Source organism: Sarcophilus harrisii, chromosome 2 (assembly GCF_902635505.1).
Source record: "Sarcophilus harrisii chromosome 2, mSarHar1.11, whole genome shotgun sequence".
Taxonomy (NCBI): domain Eukaryota; kingdom Metazoa; phylum Chordata; class Mammalia; order Dasyuromorphia; family Dasyuridae; genus Sarcophilus; species Sarcophilus harrisii.
Window position 1 is genome coordinate 596,286,142 of NC_045427.1, and position 20,199 is coordinate 596,306,340.

Genomic DNA, 20,199 nt, shown 5'->3' on the forward strand with positions numbered 1-20,199 from the left:
AGAGTGTGAAATTCCATCTTTTGACAGCACAGGAGTTTGAAGAGTTCCTTTGAAAAGCTCTTAGTGCCATAGTTCAGAGCAATGAATGACAAAGCTGACCCTGGAGGAGAGAGATGCAACCTCAAAGTGGAATTCTGAAGCTTACAAAATATATACATATCCTAAACCACATCTATCATTTTGATGACTGCATAATCTATTTTGAATTTAAACTTATTTTTACTTGCAGAAATCACAGAATCACTGGCAGTGACATTATTGGTTGTCTGGCCCAATCCGAGCTTGAACAGGAATCAGTCACATTTTCTAAACCTCCACTGAGGAGGAAAAATAATTAGCTCTCCACCTTCAAAATGGCCTGATTCACTTTGGAAAAGTTTTAATTGTGCTAGAGAATTAAAAAAAATTGTTACCTTAATCCTAAATTTATCTCACCACATTTTCTTTCTTCTCATTTCCATTGCTTCTAGTCCCCTTCTCTGATGCCAATCAAAAGTCAAATCCTTCATCCCTATGACAGCCCTTTGAATACTTGAAGATAGAAATCACATCCAAAAATTTTAGTAGCTCTGAATCTATATGACAGTGATCACCTACCTCATTCTTCTCCATCTTATTCACAATTATGCACTAAGATTCTGTCAGAAGCTGCTGAAATCTATATCCACTGTGTGCAGAGTATTTCCCTGACCTGCCAAACTAGTAAGCCCATGATACTGTTGATTGGTCAATAGTCAATAAACATTTATTAAGTGCCTTAATATGATGTGTAGAAACTGTGCTAAGAGCTGGGAATGATTGCCCTCAAGGAACTCACAATCTAATGGTGGAAGATAATACAAAAGGAAATTGAAAACAGTGTTGAAGTTGAGGGAGGAGTTGAATCCAAAAGGAGGGCCATGGTGGAGAAATCAGAGAAGTCTCAAAGTAATGCAGCCTGATGGGAAATTAAAAGATGCTCTGATCTTTAAATGCAAGTTTTGGAGTTCAAGGTTCTATCCACCAATCAAAGGGACAGAAATGAGTGATGAGTGAATACTAAGACTGATGAGATCTTGAAATATGGTTTTCCCAATGAAGAGGTTCCTAGGGCACAGCAGAGAAGTTAAAAAAAATTATATATATATATGTGTGTGTGTGTATGTATGCATGTATATATATATATATATCTCCTAAAGTAGTGCAGCCAGGTCCTGAACTCCCTTCTTCAGGTTTGATGTCTTTAATTCATTGAGAGTAACTAGGTATTATCTTGCCTCTTTTTCACTTATTTTGGTTTTTGATTCCTTGCTACCTATTTTTGTTCTATCTTTCTCAACATGAAGATCTTTCTCTTCAGTAGGAAAAATAAAAGAAAAAGAAGAGTTGAGTTGTTTTGCCTTCTATCCAAAGTCCACCATCATCATTTCATTTATCCCTGTTCCATCTCTGCTTTGATGTCTTACTTCTAACCTGACTAAACAAAGTTATTTTTGTCATCTTTAGCATTCATTACTAGGCTATGCTTATTTTGAGCATTAGTGCTATTGATGTTCTTCTTTAAAAATTTTTTTTAGCCAGCAAAATTTTTTCTCTCAACACCTTCACCACTCCAATTGAGAAATGAAAACAAAAATTTTGTTACAAATATGTATATTCAAGCACTGCTATGTCCAATAACACTCACAATACAGGTATACACATATACACATGTGTGTATACACACACAGACATATATGCATATATATATACACATTTATGTATGTGTTTGTATTCTGCACTCAGTACTTTATCTCTTTATCTTTATCAGTAGTCATTATACTTACCCAAATCTTTCAATGTTGTCTGTTTTTAGAATATTGCTATACTTTTATAAATTGTTCCTGTTTCTTTCCACTTCACTTTGCTTCAATTGATTTCCTTTTCCAAGTTTCTATGAAACAATCTATCTAATCTTTTTTTTTTACAGCACAGTAGTTGTTCTGTCACATTTATATACTATAACATATTCATCCATCTCCCAACGAAAGTGCATGCTCTCAGTTTCCAATTTTTTAGTGAGTTAGTGATTTATTGAAATATTATATGTATGCTCTTTTTTCTTTTTTGATCATAGCTTTCAGGTGATTAGTCCATTGATTCTTAAACAATTTCTCCTCAATCTCTTTTTATGGTTAGTTGTTTTTGCTATGAGATGCCTTTTATTTTCTTCTATTTATTTACTATTTTAACTCTATTTTTAACATTTCTTGTTGATTCATGGATTGATATATTGTTTAATCCATTCTAATTTTCAGGGAGTTCATTGCTTGGGCATCACTTTATATCTCTTGTGTCCAACTATTAATTCCTTTTTTTCAATTTTTTTTCTTCCATAGCTTTCATTTATTTTTTATTTTCTCCTATTATCATTTAATTTATAAAAACACAAACTATTTTTAAGTTATTAAAAAAATTTTGTTTCATGTATTCTAGGATATTTGAACGTGTGCCCAAGCTTTTAAGGTTTTGCTTGTGCATGTTTTTGAGTTCATCTCTTCTTCTGGGTATAGTTTGAGTGTCTTTGTTCCCATAAGAACTTTTAATGGCAGAGTTTGTTTGTTTGCTCATACCTCCACATTACTTCTTGACCTCAAACCTTAAATTAAGGTTAGGCTTTGCATACTTTAGGGGAGAAGGTCTGGGATGCTCCCATTGCTGCTTTCTTGGGATATTGTTTTGCACTCATGTTCAAGTATAATTGCTGCTACCTGAAGATGATCTCTGTGAGATTTTAACCTGGATAAAAGTCTGAGCAACATCCCCATGAGATTGTCCTATTTGGAGTTCCATTGGACTTAGCCACTGTCAGTTAGCAGGACAGAACTATATATTCCCCTTAGTCTGAAGTTCCTGTTATGGTTTAGTCTGCTTTAGGATGGAATCTGGAATCAATATCCTGATCTGCTTGTGGAGTTCAAGCCATTAAGATGCTACTTGTTTTTGAATTTGCTTCTTACTTCATTTATGGTCTATTCTCTTCCCCCAGGACAGATTTCCTCCCAAGAATCCTGGATCTATGACTAAGAAACAGAACTGCCAGCTTGCAACTATTCCTTCACCTTGCAAAAGTTTAGGTTCATCTCTGGTGGTTCTGGAACCCCTTTTTCTCCTTGTGATGGAATGCTCTGCATATTCTTTTCTAGTCAGAACTTATTCTGAGTGTCCATGGATCTTTTGTTTTTCTCTTTCTCTGTCTCTTGTCTCTGTCTTTGTCTCTCTCTTCTTCTCTCCCTCTTTCTTTCTTTTTTTTCTCCTACTCCTTCCCCTTATCTTTTCACTTTATGTAATTTCTCCTTTTCTTCATTAGAATAATTTGTGTTGTTAGAATTTCATTTTAAGAATTTCATTCCATTTTGGGTGAATATCTTTGTAGAACTTTAGATCACAGCATCATAATTATTATTTATCTGAACTCCGAAATCTGTTCACTTCAAATCTAGGGTTTTTCACATTATTTTCAGCCTTTCTTTCATTTACAAATTTTAACATGAAGCAATCACTTTCTCCCAAGGGTCTTAACAATTTCTATTAAATATCAATTGTCAGAATCAGGTTCTGAATGGAAGTCCTCACATCATTTAAAAAATTATTATTACATATTTTTATTTATAAAACATATGAATGGGTAATTTTTCAACACTGATTCTTGCAAAACCTGTTTCAAAATTTCCCCTCCTTCCCCCCACCCCCTCCCCTAGATGGCAGGTAGTCTAATACATGATAAATATGTTAAAATATATATTAAATATACTTTAATTTAATTTCTTCCAACTACAAAAGGGCTGCCACCTCACATCATTTTTTTAACCATTTATGGGAAAAACTCCCTAGCATTAAGCCAAATCAAACTTTATCATTTTTTCTATTTTTGGGATAGGAGGAAAAGTGAAGGAGAAGAGAGAGAGAAAAAAAATAGAGTGAGCTTAGATTTGGAAAGAACTTGGGAGTGAAGTGAGCAATCTTTACATGACACATGAATGCCTTCCATAATATCTTTCATTTTGTACTTGAAAACTTCCAGTAATGGGAAATTCAGTATTTCATAAGGCAGTTCATACCATTTTATGCAGTTACAATTATTATGAAATTATTTTAAAATTATTTATTAGTTTTGACATTTACTTTTTATGAGACTTTTATTTCCATATTTTCCCCTCCCTTCTCCTCTTCCCAAGAGGACAATCAATCTGAAAGAGATTATAAATATACAAACATATTAAGCACATTTCCACATTAGTCATGTGGGAAAAAAAAATATCAGACCAAAAGGAAAAACCGCAAGAAAGAAAAAAACAAACAAAACCAGTGAAAATAGTATGCTTCTACCTTCATTCAGACTCCATCAGTTCTTTCTCTGAATGTGGATAACATTTTGCATTTAGTCTTTTGGAATTGTCTTGGATCATTGAATTATTGAGAAGAGCAAAGTCTATCAAAGTTCATTATCTGCACAATGTTGCTATTACTTTGTACAATGCTCTCTTGATTCTGATCACTAGGAAGTTCTTTCTTATAATGACCAACAACAAAGCCTCCCTACAAGTTTTACCCATTGTTCTTATTTTTACTCTAAGGGTCAAGTAGAGCAAGTTCATCTCCTCTGCCATGTGACATCTCTTTGCATTCAAATCCTAGCTCTACTAGGATTATTATTATGACTCTAGAAAAATCCCTTCATCTTTCTACTCGTAAGTTTTCTTATTTGTAAAATGAGGGACTTGAACCTAAATGTTCTTGAAGCTCCTTCTCAGATCTAAAATTCCTATGATCACATGATCATTTAACCAACTCTTTTCTTTTTCAGATTAAACAATACTCCTTCATTATGTTTCTTGACCTCAAATCATTTGTCCTTATTTTGTGCCTCCAGGGTCACAAAATCCTCAAAGAGAAAATTTTCTAACTGGACTAGAACGAGAAATTATTTGTGTGACTCTAAAAAGAGATCCACAGCATGGTTTTGGTAAGTAACGAAGCTTGTGTATGAATGATCCAACATGTTCTCCAAAACATGTGGAGACATAGGATTTATGGGTACGTATGGGTAAACTTTTCTAATGAGGAAATGTAGTTGGCTCTTTTCATGTTTTTCAACTCTGTGTGATTCATTCCTTTCTTAGACTACTTCTCCTTTTTACTTTTCCTCTTAATGTGGATCTAAAGCAGGAGTTCTTAATCTTCTTTTGTGTCCCTTTGGCAGTCTGCTATGGGTCCCTTCTCAGAGCAGTATTTTTAAATTCATCATATAAAATATATTGTCTTGAAAAGTAAACTAATTGTATTGAAACACAGTTATCAATTAAAAAAAAAACAAGCTCATAGATCCAAAGCTAGAAATTCCTGTCTTAAAGTGTCATGTATACTATTTATCCAGGGATCAGTAATAATTCCATCAGACTATTGTGGAGCACTTATATGCAAAAAGTGTTCTAGGTACCAGAAGAAGAATATTACTTTAATAGATTATCTATCCTCATGAAGTTTGTGTTTAGAAAGGAATAGAAGGAGTAAACATCCATTAAAGGATGTTGGAAAAGTAAGAAAACTTATCAAGAAAGAAGACAGGACTTTGCTGAAATATTAGGAAAACCAAAAAAGAGTTCTTTGAATCTGAAGAGGAAGTATCTGGTGGGAGTGAGGGAGGGGATAATGAATATTCTCTTAATCTTCAGGGAGGTCAAGAAAAATAACAGCAAAAAAAATCATTAAATTTGATAAGTAAGAAGTCAAGATTCACCTAATATAAGAGCAATTTCAGTGAAATAATGAAGAAGTTTGATGGCCAAGAGCTAAGGAGAGGTAGATAAAGAGAAAATGTAAAGACAGATAGGGAGGAAGGAAAGAACAAAAAAAAGAAGGCAGGAGAAAAGGAAAGAGTAGAGAAAGGAATTAAGGGGAGAAAAAGGAAGGGAGGAAAGAAAGAAGGAAAATAAGAAAGGAGAGAAAGGAAAAGAGGAAGGGATTAAAGAAAGGAGGAAAGAAAAAAAAGAAATAAAGGAAGCAGGAAGTTAGAAAAAGAAAGAAGGAAGGAAAAAAATGAAAGAAAAAAGAGAAAAAATGGAAAGAATAGGAAGAAAGGAAGAAAAATACAAAGAAGGAAAGAAAAAAGAATGAAGGAAAGTATGGGGAGAGGAAGGGAAAAAGGAAAGAAAGTAGGAAAAGAAAAAAAGAAATGAAGGAAAGGAGGAAGAAGATAGGGAGGAAGGAAAGAAACAAAGGAAGCAGGAAGAAAAGCAAAGGAAAAGGATAAAAAAAAGGAAAGAAAGAAGGATAAGGAAGAAAAGGAAGGAAGGAAGAAATGAAGAAAGGAGGAGAGAAAATGGATGATGATTTTGAGAATAGTTTGGAAACTTGAGAACTTGAGAGGGAAACTCAAGCTCTTCTTGGTCATATAGTTTAAATCTTCTCAGTCATGGTGGTTGGGGGGAAATATAAGTAAAAGACAGGGAACAGTTGTTGTGGGGAATGAGATAGAAGGCACAGTAGGTAGTAGATAGTCAAAGGCTTGCAAAATGTTAGCAACGACCCAGCTGAGATTTTTGTAGTAGTTTTTGGCCATGGAAAGAACTGGAGCAAGAATCAAACAGAACTGAGCTCCATCACTTACTAGTATGTGGCTTTGGGCCAGTCATGGAAACACTCTGAACTTCAGTTTCCATTTGCTAGCATGGGGCCAACAATGCCTTCCTTGCTTACTACACAGGGTTGTCCTAGTGTGAGGAAGATCACAACCTGCTTATACTTTAGTAGGCAGATCCTAGAGATTCATTTGAGGCTCTAAAATATAATTTTCCTGTGACCCAGCTAGTTTGTATCTAAGGGAGAATTTGAACCTGGGTTCTTGATTCTAAGTCAAACACTCTATTCATTATATCAGGTTGCTCCCTCCTTCTCCTCCTTCTTCTTAAGTTACTAATGCATGCTGCTCCCTTTGAAAGGGGCATTTTAAGAACTCTAAGATAGTACAAATGTATACATATACATTATATATATTATTTAATAATCTTTTTATTTTATTATATTTAGTCTTAATGACTTTATATTTAATGTTTTGATGAAGAAAAGATCATAATTACTCTCCTTATCTCACTCCATTTCCCTTATATGTATATTTCTGAGTCTCTTTTCCAAGTTCCTTATAAAGCAATCCACCTAAAATGTGTAGTCTTAGAGCCAAAGCTCAGGTAGGCTGGATGAATGATCTGTGGTCACATAACTAGGAAGTATCAAATCGTGATTTGAACCCAACTCTTCCCAACTCTCCATCACATTGCCTGGAACACCATACTTATCTTTCTTCTCTATTCTGGAGATATAATCGTAAGGTATTGGGCACAAATTGAAGACTCATTTCTCTTCGTATCCTTTTTTCCTCTTTCTGGCTGCTTAACCTTCTGCAGAGGATCATTGGTAGGACACCTTCTCCAGCAGATGCTTTCTGGGAACATTGACTTACTTTCCTTGTTTGAGCTGTACTGTAAAGTTTTACTGCTCATCTCTTTTGTTTTTTTTCCTATTACATTATTCAAACAAGTCATTACCCCTTCTTTATGGAAGCCATGATACTATCCTGCAATTTGCATGTTCTTAAATATTGTCTCCCCTGGCAGGGTTTATCATCATTGGCAGCGAAGATGTGGGCAAATTGGATCTTGGAATCTTTATTGCTTCCATTATACCTGGGGGACCTGCTGAGAGAGCGAAAAAGATCAAGCCAGGTAAGTTTTGCATTTCTCATTAAATTACCAATGTTTTGCAAAAGGTTGTTGAGAATGTCAAGGGAATTCATCCTGGGTAAGTCACCTAAGCTCTCTCAGTATCAGTCTCAAGTAAAATGGAGGTAATAATAGTAGCTATCTTATGGGATGGGATAGAAGTGCCCTGTAAGGGAGATAACAATGTAAAGTAATATATAAACCTTAAAAGTGATATATAAGAGCTAGCTATCAATATCAGGACTGCTTAATCTTCTGTCATGGACTTTTTGGGCAGTCTGGCAAAAATCTGTGGACTCAGAATAAAGTTTTTAATGTATAGGATTAAGTGATTGGTTGGTTGCCTGTTGTTCTTGAAGAAGACCCATGATGTCATAAGAATGATGTCTTGACTCTTATGTGAACTGGATTTAAGTAAAGCAGGGCTGTGCAAATTCTTCATCCTCACTCTCTGCTCCAGAGTTATCAAAAGCAGGACAGAAGTCAAAGTGACTGATGAGGATTACATTGGAAATTAATTATAGTGAAATTTAGTTATGAAAATTAAAAAAAAAAGTTCACAGAGGTTAGGTTAAAAGCCCATGTTCTAACTGAATATGTGAGCTATGATTATTTCATTTAGGGGTAACTCTCTTGCATATTTATTTTCTGTGATGCAATGAATGGTTTAATTTTCCAGGGGGGAGAATAATCTCCTTGAATAACATCAGTTTGGAGGGTGTCACATTTAATATGGCTGTTAAAATCATTCAGAATTCTCCCGACCAGGTGGACCTGATTGTTTCTCAACCCAAAGGTAAGAGGTAGGATGGGTTTGGAGAGATTATTTAATTTTTTACAAGTGGAGAGCTCAAGGGATTAGTGCAGAACACTTTCTTTTTCAGTCTCTGTAGGGCTTTTAAAATTGCTTTTCCCCACTGGTGATAAATGGCTAAACAATGCAGTCGCATAAATCAATAGACACGGAAATTTGAGGGGAATGGACCAAATCTTTAAGTTTCCAAGTGAAGAGGAAAATCCTTTCAGTAGAAACTAGACAAAGTTATTGATCCATTGTGAGCTTCTCACAACTGGTCCACCTCTGGCGTGGTCAGTTAGCTTGTATGTACAAATGTCAACAACTAGGTAGAGGCCTAATGGGAAAATAGGCAGCAGCCTGGGGGACAGGACCTGGAGACCATAACGAGGGACACTTTTTTGAGTTTATTAGCTGTGACATCCCAGACAAGTCACTGAAAATGTCTGAGCCTCTATTTCCTCATCTGAAAAAAAAATAATAGCACATATCTTAGGATCAAATGAGATAATATATGTAAAATGTTTTGCAAGACTTAAAGTGGTATATGTATATTAGTTTTTGCTTTTTATCAATCCTTCTATCTCAAATGACAGATATTTCTGTTCTCCGTGATACGTCAATGTCTATTGGTTTTGTGATAAGTCATAGGTTATCATGGCTTGGGATGCATTTTCTAGGAAATGGGCTCCTTTTCTAGGAGTAGGAGATGGAGCTCTGTTGTGGATATGTAGTTTGAGGCCATATTAATGGGGGTCTTCCATCATTACTTAGATCCAGTTTTTGAAAAGCAGAGTCCAACAACAAATCCTTAACAGACACCTAATGGGAAATAGACACATCGTATTCATCCTAGATGCTTCTCTCAGAGGCAAAGCTCCATGAAAAAGCTCAGAAACTAGGGAGGGTTACCCCATCACTCTGATCAATCTCCTGGGGGCTCCTTGGAGTTTCATTTAGCCAGTTACTTATTTCTCCACATATCATACAATGAATCTTGCAAAATCTTGCCACTTCTAAACATATTTCTGTGACCTAGATTTTGGCAGTTTGCAGGCACCTTTCTAGTGCATGGTTTTGGCTGCTCTCCCCTGTCCCACATATGTTGACAACATTCGTGTGGTCTTCTAGTATCACTGAGATGCCTTGACTTGGCCTCCCAAGGCCTCTTTCACCTCTATCTATGTGACCAACTCCCATTCCAGCATTCCATCTCCTACATAATGTCAGACATTTTAGTTTCCCTTCTCCACAGGTAACATGATGGGGCTGGACCACAAAATTCTAAGGTTCCTTCTAATTCTAAATCCTATAGGGCTTAATGTCTACGTGGACATAGAGAAGAACTGCAAGCAATGAGTAGAGATCACAAGAAGTCCAATTTAAACAAAACAGGGGGAAAACTTTTCAAATAACTAGAGCAATTCAAAAGTGGAATTGGTCATGAGTTCCCTTCTTTAGTCTTCCAAAGAAAAACCTTCCCCATGATCACCTGTTGGAGATGTTGTAGGGAAGAGAGGAGTTCTATGTTAGTATGAGTTGTATTACAAGATCTCTGAACTCTCTTCCAAACATGGTTTGGTTTAAATTTTTTTACACTAAACTAAGGGAAACACAATTTTTACTTATTGGTCTAATGGAATTTGCTTAGAGAGAAAACAGCCAGTGGGGGAGAAGAGGGGGACCAGAGAGTAGATAAATGACAATAGATAGAATTCCACATGGCTGCTGTGATTCAGCTTGTACTTGTGAATTCTGGAGGAGGACAGTGGAAGGACTTGGAATAAGTGTTCGTTGAAGTGAATTTGCTTAGAATCTATGGAAATGGAACTTCTATACCCAAAATAATGATTCAATATGGAATTGAGGTAAACCTCTTTCTAACCATAAAAATATAGATAAGTAAGTGTTTATTGTTATTATTCTTCTTCGTTTTTTGATTCAACTTGCTAGGAGGGTCTCCTCCTTCCAGCTCAGACCTTTCTTAGCTCTTCTGAAATCAGAAGAAAGGATCAAGTTGGGCCATCTGGGGGAAGGGGTGGAGGGAGAGAGGGGAAAAGTTGGAACAGAAGTGAGTGCAAGGGATAATGTTGTAAATGTTGTAAAAAATTTACCAGCCATGGGTTCTGTCAATAAAAAGTTATAATTATGAAAAAATAAAAAATGAAAAAAAAGAGAAATTAAAAAAAAGAAATGATCAAGTTGGGCTTTAGGGAAAGGGTTATTAAAAAGGCAGCCAACCATAATGAATCTAGAGTTGGTCTCAGTATTAAAATAACCTGGTTCAAATCTCACACCTGCCATGTCCTGGCTATGGAACTGAGCAAGTCCCATAATCTTGCTATGCCCTGAGCAATTCCTTAAGACTCTAGATTGTAAAGAAGATGTTGACCAGAAGTTTCCTGATCTGGGAGTTCCCTGAACTGATGAAATTGTAATAAAAAATATTTTTAATAATAATAACACAGTTAATTATCAACTTTACTGTTTTTAAAGTATTTTCCTTAGAAGAATGACCCTGAAAAGTAGTTAGTAAAAGTATTGGCCTGACTTTATAAATGCAAAAAATTAAGTATTCAGGTAGGTGAGTGACTATCACATGACTAATTAATGATAAAGCCAATAGTAATAATGAGACATATATACCCATATATGTATCTTATATTCACATGCATTTGTGTCTATGTATAGACAAAGTATATGCACAATTCCATGTGTACATGTTTATATAATATATGCACATAAATAAATGCACATGTGTATATACATATGATATCTGTTTTATTTAGGTGATAAAATAAACATAAGATGTATATAAATATGTATACACATACATGCATGTTTATATATTGCCTATGCACACATATGTTTATATATACATACACAAAAATATATACACATCTATAAATATACATATATACACATATCTATAAATATATATGCACACATCTATAAATATGTAAATATATATATATATGTATATGTCTATAGATATGTGTGTGTATATATATATAGTCACAGAGAATGTTCCAAAAGTTTTAGTGCAGCTAATTATTAAAGTTTAATACTGCACTAAAAATTTTGGGATATTCTGTATATCTTTATATATTATATAGATATAAATTATATATATTATATATAAAATTGACAAAATCTTTACATGTCTCATCTCACATGATTTCTGCAAAAGCCTTCAAGATAAGTAATACTGCTGTTATCATGCCCATTTTCCAGAACCACAGAATTTGAACATGGGGGGATGACTCAGCAGCTCTCCAGTCTAATTCATTCATATATGAAAAGAGTCACTCCTCTAATATACTCACCCAGAGCTCATTCCCTTTCACTTTAAGACCTGTAAGAAAGGGGGGGACTTTCACCTCTAACATTTAATGGATAGGAAAATGGAAAGTTTGAGAGGTTAAGTGATTTGCCTGGATCATACAGCTAATAAGGGTTAGAGAAATGCTTGACCCTAGACGCCAAGACGGGCAGGAAATTTCAATGGACCAGGTCTCTAAATTTCTGCTCCCACATACTATCACACTGGCTTCTCAGTTAATTTGGGATTAGTAATAACACATTTTTAGTTTTCACATAAATCCAGAATTTCAATGCCTGTTTTCTAAACACGACAGTCATATATCTGTATAGGGCATGTGACTGTACCTCCCTCCTTCTCTTGAATCTTCCTCACCAAGGAATTAAAAAAATCATTGAATGATTGTGTTGTTCAGGAACTACTGACAATGATTCCGAAGCAGCTAAAAAAAAGACCTATCTGAATGAAAGACAAAGAGGTCTATCTCTCCCTACATATGTACAGATAGATTCTTGCTTGCCATCCAGGGGCTGGCAATGGATTGTTGGCTTGTTTTTGTAGATGTGTCTCAGACAGTTCCCACAGAGGGAATGAACCATCAGAAAAAATGTGATCCTGCCAGGTCTGAGGTCTCTCCAGCAGCCAGTGGGAGAAACAGCCTTCAGAGGAGCTGTTCATCAAACAGCAAAGAGCAAAACATAAATATTGATGAGCTAGAGGCAACGCTTTCTCGGAGCTTAGTGCCCGACCTGGGCCAACCTCAGGTTCCAACTCCATCAGCTGGCAGACTCCACTCAGAGGTAATTACCACCTGAGACTAGTTGCAAATGAAAAGCTATATATATTGTACCGTGTCAGCCTATTGAAACAAAGAAATATAGAGAAAGGAAGGCCATAGATCCTGAGAGACTTATTCTTAATGCTTTATTTCCTTTTATGGAGGATTTAGAGAGGCAGTGTGGCAGAACATCTAGAGGTGTACAGTGGATAAAGGGTTGGGCTTGGAGTATGGAGGACCTGAATTCAAGTCCAGCCTCAAACCATTACTAGCTGTGTGAACTTGGGCAAGTCACTTAATCTGTGCCTCAGTTTCCTCATCTAAAATAAGGATAATAATAATGCCTACTAAAATGAGAAAATATTTATAAAGCACTTTGCAAATCTCAAAATGCTGTAGAAATGTTAGCTATTGGTACAATAATTTGTTTGTTTATTTGTTTGTTTTTTTTTAGTCATGTCTGACTGTGATCCCATTTAGGGTATTTTTGGCAAAAATGCTGGATGGAGTAATTTGCCTTTTCCTTCTCCACCTCATTTTACAGATGAAAAAACTGAGGCAAAAAAGGTTAAATTACTTGCCCAGGGTCACACAGCTAGTAAGTGTCTAAGGCTGGATTTGAACTCAGGAAGATGCATCTGATTGACTTTAGTCCTGGCTCTCTATCCACTATGGTGCCTCCTAGCTACCCTGTTATTATCTAGAGAGATTGACAATTTTATTATCTTAGACAAACCATCAGGAAGAACTGAAATTTTTCCTTGAGAAATACTGGTCACTTGACCTTGGGCCAGTTATTTAACCGCTCAATGTGCCATGCAAAGTGCTCATCTATGTTGGTTGAGGGAGGTAGTTCCTTGATCTTTCTTGATAAAATTTTCTGAGAGATCAAGGACAAGAATCACATAGAATGAAATGTGGAAATGTGGAAGGGCAGCAATCTTGCAGAGATGAACCCCCAATGATGAAATCCCATGTCATAGTTGATCTTCTCAGAAATCTGTTGTTTTTCATTTACGAAACATCCATTTCAACTCTTGTTAAAAGGAGTATTTTCTACCATGGACATGTAAAAGACAGAAAGCCTGAGTATATCTTATATCCTAGAACACTAGAATGCTCTTTGGTCCTCTGAGTCATGCCGATTCTCTTGGCTGATTTTTGTATTTTCAATTTCGTGCTCTTCTCTGGGGTGGCAGGGAATAAACTGAGAAACATGTGATGCAGGGAAAGGTAGAGTCATGTCAGATGTGGACAGAAACAAAGCATTTAGACAGAGAAGGGACCCTTGCCTAGGTCAAGAGAAGAGCAGGTCAGACTGACTGAGAGTTGTCCAGATCCTGGAGATACTGGTCTCTCCAGTGAGCTCCTTGTGAACTCTGCTATTGCAAGGAGGCACAAGGAACCTTCAGGAGCCATGCCATTGATATTTAGTAAGTGAATTGCAAATTGTGAACCAGAAGAACTCTTTTCTTTGTCAAATGGGAGCCTTTCTGGAGAGTGTCTTGAGGAGATTAATGTCACAAGATGGTAGGTTTAAGAAAGAATCTGTTGTGAAAGTCTTCAACATAACTATTTTTTTGGGGGGGTGATGGTGACAGGGTTTCCGATTATGAGATTTTATCAATGCAGAGCACTCCTACTGTGAAAACTCCCTTTATCATTGTAGATTAGCAACTCTTCTGGACCTTGATTGCAGACTTAGAATATGGCTGGAGTGGGGCTGAGAGTGACTAGTTAAATAACTTGCTCCTGGTCCTATCAGGTAATGTCAGAGGGAAGATGTGAATTCAAGTATTCCTGCCTTGAACACTTGGCTTTTTGCCCTCCCCAAACCTAGAATGTTCTAATACCTAGTATTTATATCCCCTTTTATCCCCTCTGCCATGCTGTTTACATTGACAGGGCATACTTCATGCCCAATAATAGAGGATAATTCATACAAGAACATGGACGACAACCCCAAGTGGTACCCGAAGGATCATTTATACCCCAGTGTGTAGATCTGCATCTTCTTTCTCTGTTCTTCATGGAGTTCATATCTTGTCTAAGAGAGTCTTTGTTTAGCTACATTAAAAGCAATGATAATAAAGAAAGAAAAGAAAAATCAGAGATCTAACTCCAATCATGATAGCTGTAGATCACCGAAACAGCTCTTGGACATTCCTTAATATTCAAGACCACTGGTGTAGGCAGGCAGCCAGATGCAAATAGGGTGCTTCACTCGGATAGCTAAGCAGTTTATTGTAGAAATGAGAATACACCCAGGTACGGGGAAATTACTGCCTATTTCTCAGCTTTTGTTTGGATATTTGGCAACATCACACACAGCTGTAGTCTCCTGTGGTAAGAGGTTGAAGGTGCACTACTCAACTAGCTGCATAAATGGAACCAAATACCACGATTGTTTCCTGTTCTTGTTTGGTACAGAATGTTGACTCTGCCTACTCTTCACCACCTGCAAAAATCACCGCTGGAGAAACCTACTGGGTGGAATTGGTTAAGGAAAACGGGACCTTCGGAATCAGTGTGACTGTTAAGTATTTTACTGTGGGTTTTTATAAAGTCAACAAGTAAAGGGAAGAAATACTACCCCTTTGGCATGTCGAAGGGCAATCTAGTCATAGAATCATAGGATTTAAAACTAGAAGGGATGCTAAAAGCATTGAGTCCAATCCCTTCTTTTTGTACAAGGCAAAAAGGCCCAACAAGATGCATCAGCTTTTCCAATGTCATCCAGTTAGTAAGTAGTAGACTTGTGATTTGAACCATCATTATCTGGTTTCATATTCCAGGCTCTTCCCATTGACTACCCTGAGTGTAAAAATTAGGTGGAGAAAGTAAACAGAAGGGGAAAAACGATTGATTTACTGTAATTCAAAGACAATAGCTCTTAGTATTGAGGGTGCATAGAGAGAAATTCTTCTCACCTCCCCACTCCTTCTTGTTTACAAAATGCAACTGAATTATCCTAGTTGTTGCTCTGACAATCCTATTTGAAAAAAAATGCCAAAGCATTGTTTATACTGATCAATATTCATTGCTTCTAGTCTAGTTTGGTGTTTTACACACACAGACACACATACACACACACACACACACATACACACAATATACCTACACACAAACATACGCACATATTTAAATTTTTGAAATTTAATTTAAAATATTTTAATGAAAAAAAAAACATTGTCTTTACCCTTAGAGAACTTTCATCCTAATGGGAGATCAACATCTAATTAACTATATATGTATGATATACATATAAAGTAGTATCAGGGAAATGATACTAGTAGCATGATGTACTAAGAAAGCTTCCTGAAGAAGGTGAGATTTGAGTTGAGATTTGAAGGAAGTGAAGGAAGCTAAGAGGCAGGGGTGAGGAAGTAGAGACAACTAGGAGGTTTAAGGAATAGAATCCTAAATCTGGAATCAGCAAGACCTGAGTTCAAATTCAACTTCAGACACTTAATAACTATGTGACCTTGAGCAAGGCATTTAAAAACTGCCTGTTCTAGTTTTCTCATCAGTAAAATAGAGATAATAATGACCTCTATGTGCCTGGTTGATGTAAGATAACATTTATAAAAAACTTTTGTGAATCTTAAGTATTATATAATATTATAATTATATATATTTTATAATATACATAATTATATTATATAATAATATTATATAAATACTAGATATTAGAGCATCCTAGGTTTGGGGAGGGCAAAAAGCCTAGAAAGGTAAGAAAGTACCAGAATGTGAAGGGTTTTAAATGTCTAACAGAGGTCTTTATATTTGATCCTGGAGATAATAGGTAGCCACTAAAATATATCAAGTATCAGTAATGGTCAGATTTACACCTGAGGAAAATGATTTTGCTAATTAGATGGAAGATGGGTTGGATGGAAAAGAAATATGAAAGGGCAAAGCCAATCGGAAGGCTCTTTCAGTAGTTCATATGAGAGTTGATGGGTGGTTTGTACTGGATTGGCAGCTGTGAGAGTGGAGAGACGGGATGAATAGGAAAGAGCATGTGAAGGGAAGAAGAACATATTGGATAAGTGGGGGGAATTCGAATGAGAAGGTAAGAATGATGCTGAGACTGGGAGCCTGGGTGATTGGGAAGATGCTAGAACTCTTACAGAAATAGCAAAGTTGGAAAGAGGAGATTTAGGGGCAAAGATGAATGCTTTTAGGAGCATGTTGAATTGGAATTACTTGTGGCACATCTAGTTCAAGCTCCAAAAGGCAACTGGTGATGTGGGACCAGAGTTCAGGAGAGACATAAGGATTGGGAATTAGAAAGAGCCTCAGAGTCACAGACTGTGTATCATCTCACTGAAGTATCCACCCAATAATCAGGATCTAGACAATTCAAGCATCTTACTTTCTATCCTATGGATGTAAACATTTCTAACTCTTGCTCAGAGAATAACAAATCAAAGTTGCCATTGCTATGGCAAAGGGCAACACAGTTTACTACTCTGTGGTTTCATTTTATAACTATCTAGATAAATGCTTTTTTCTTTGGTTATCCCTCACCAATATATTTTGTAACCCCAAGTAGAATGAAATTTCTGTACTTGTCTAACATGTTATTAAATATAACAAATTCTTATTTAATTGATAGATTATCTAGTCCAACCCTATCATTTTACATAGGATGGAATATCAGGTGATTCTTAAAAAGTAGCTCAGCTATAGTGATTTTTTTTTTGCTTCAAAATAACTTTGATTTATTTTGATAAAAATGATTCGTGAAATAGTTGCTGAAATGTCAAAGTCTGGCTTACACTTACTAGGAGTTATAGTTACATTAGAATTGTTTCCTCCTTCAATGCATTTCTATGAAAGTTTTCATAATATGCATTTGTGTTCCACAGGGTGCTGCATTTATTACTAAGCTAGATATGAATTAAACTTTTTGCTGAGACACACACTGGCACATATCCTGCTTTTGTGATTTAGAATTAACAAATGGTGTGTGGTTTTTGTTTTTGTTTTTGTTTTTCAGGGTGGTATTAACACTACTGTGCCCTATGGAGGTATATATGTAAAATCCATTATTCCTGGAGGACCCGCTGCTAAAGAAGGACAAATTGAGATTGGTAAAGTGTGAACTCATTGTTGAAATTTTTGAACAGAACATTGAATTAAGAGTTTAAGGGATCACTTTCAGATTGTGGGAGAGAAGCTATGGGGAGTGGATCAGGGAAGACATCATGGAAAAGGTAGAGGTAACAACATGTATTGTTGAATTACCAAGGAAAAGAGTATTGATCCAGAGAGTTTCAAGGATCATAAATGGAGGCACAGGGTAGTAAACTGTCATGACCTTTCCTGTAGCAATGGGAAATACTGATTTAATTATTCTTTTTTGAGCAAGAGTTGGAGATCAAATAGGTGAGTAATGCTCATATCAATAGGGTAAATGGCAAGATGCTCAAACTGTATAGACCTTGGTGATTGGGTGGATAATTCAATAAGATTTTGCATTGTCTGTGACTCTTTCAGCATTTTCTAAATCTACAAATATTATCTTTCTTAGTGATCTCATCAGGTGCCCTGGGTTCCTTTTGAACATCTTGAACTAAATGTTGCATAGACATCTCCAACTCAATATGCCCCAATTGAACCTTGAAGAAAGGGAAGAATAAAATAAGCACAGTGGGAGACAGAGTGAAGAAAACCTGGAACCAGATTAATCAATGTCTTGACTGCCAGGTTAAGTTTGATAGATGATGAAAAACTCTTTAAGGTTTTTTAGTAGGGCAAGTATAGAGATCAAAATGGTATGCAGTGAAACTGTTTTATGACACAATTTTCTTAAAGCAAATCAAAGTTATTTTGAAGCCCAAGAAAATCATTATACCTGAACTAATCACTTCATATTTTCCCTTTTATAGAATAAGGGGGTTAGACTAGATATCCATCATTTAAATAAGAATTTGTAATGTGCTCTAGACAAAACAGAAATATAGTCTATTCCTGCCTCAAGGAAATTTCATTCTCCTGGGGATAATAACTTGTATTGGTGAGTGGTAGCAAAGAAATGGATTTTGCTGATAGTGATATCAACTATATGTTGGAATAGAGATTAGAGGTAATGGCTACAGTCCAAGATTGTTAAATAGAGATTGATTCATTGAGTCTCCTAATCAGAAGGGATGTCAGGAGCCTATATTGGAATAATACTCCCCTCTAAGATATACCTGAGAAGGGTCTGCTTGCAGACCTCCAGGCACCTAGAAGCAATCCATTTTCTTTTTGGATTGCTCTGATAGTTTGAGAAGTTTTCCCCTATTTTTCTCCGGCCAAAATCTTCTCTATACCTCTCACAATTTCTCCAAATTATGTCCCCAGAGCAACCTGAACATTTCTAGTCTCTCTTTTCCATGACATTTCAAATTTTTAGAGGCATCTCTAAAGTCTCCTATAGGTCTTTTCCCAGATTAAACACTCCCAATTTCTTAAATAAAATAGAATTCTTTATCATCTTGTTTTTTTCTTTTCTAGATGCTCTTAAACTTATCAAAATCCTCCCTAAACTGAGATACCTAGAACTGAATGTTAATTTCTCAAAGTGGTCCCCCTGAGCCAGATAAGGCTCTCTAGGGATGTAGGAAATTCCTTCTGAGAAGCAGTCCTTAACCAAATGCTAGATGACCTCTCCTTAGGGATGGTGTAGAGGGGATTCTTGACAGATATGGTTGTTTAGACTTGAGGACATCTGAGCTCCCTTACAACCATCAGATTCTTGTGATTCTGCTGCTTTGTAAGAACCACAAGAGTGCAAAGGAATACAGGAGGTCAGGAATGTCAAATGATAATCAAGGAAGTTAAGAAGGACAAAAAATTCAATTAAATTCAATAAGCTCACTATAGGTAAATATTAGGACAGGCAGTGAGAATACAGAAATAGAAATGAATTAGTTCCTCTCAAGTAATTTACATTCTTCTAAGTAGGGGTACAAAATGCACATTCCTCCGTTCTCTCTCTCTCTCTCTTTCTCTCTCTCTCTCTCTCTTTCTCTCTCTCTCTCTCTCTCTCTCTCTCTCTCTCTCTCTCTCTCTCTCTCTCTCTCTCTCTCTCTCTCTCTCTCTCTCTGTATTTTTCTGTCTCTCAGTCTATTGACTTTTGTCTCTCTCCCTCCCTCTATATGCCTGGCATATAGTAAGTGCTTAATAAATGTTGACTTGTTCAATTCAGTTGTTTCAGTTGTGTCCTATTCTCTGTGACCCCATTTAGGGTTTTCTTGGCAGAAACGGAGGTGTTTGCCACTTCTTTCTCCAGCTCATTTTACAGATGAGGAAACTGAGGCAAATAAGATGAAGTGACTTGCTAAAGGTCACACAGCTAATAATTGTCTGAGGGTAGATTTGAACTCAGGAAGAGGAGTCCTCCTGACTTCAGATCAAGCATTCTATCCACGAGCCACCTAAAATGTTGACTTGACTACAAAATAATCTGGAAGGAGTGGGTAATGTCAGTAGTATAATGGGGACAATTTAAGGAAAGTCCTATGAATATTTTAAAAAGATCCCATGTATGAAAAGCTATGTCACTTTCTTTGAA

At 36.2% G+C, this 20,199-nt stretch overlaps 1 protein-coding gene across 1 annotated transcript in view; it reads left to right on the forward strand.

Annotated features, from left to right (window-relative positions):
* The window catches only part of FRMPD2 (FERM and PDZ domain containing 2), a 319,487-nt gene that overhangs the window by 114,728 nt on the left and 184,560 nt on the right, over positions 1 to 20,199 (forward strand). The window contains exons 18-23 of the mRNA XM_031949366.1: positions 4,892 to 4,984; positions 7,632 to 7,739; positions 8,416 to 8,532; positions 12,416 to 12,654; positions 15,063 to 15,167; positions 17,638 to 17,731. Coding sequence (XP_031805226.1) covers positions 4,892 to 4,984; positions 7,632 to 7,739; positions 8,416 to 8,532; positions 12,416 to 12,654; positions 15,063 to 15,167; positions 17,638 to 17,731 — 756 coding nt within the window. The remainder of the gene's footprint in view (positions 1 to 4,891; positions 4,985 to 7,631; positions 7,740 to 8,415; positions 8,533 to 12,415; positions 12,655 to 15,062; positions 15,168 to 17,637; positions 17,732 to 20,199) is intronic.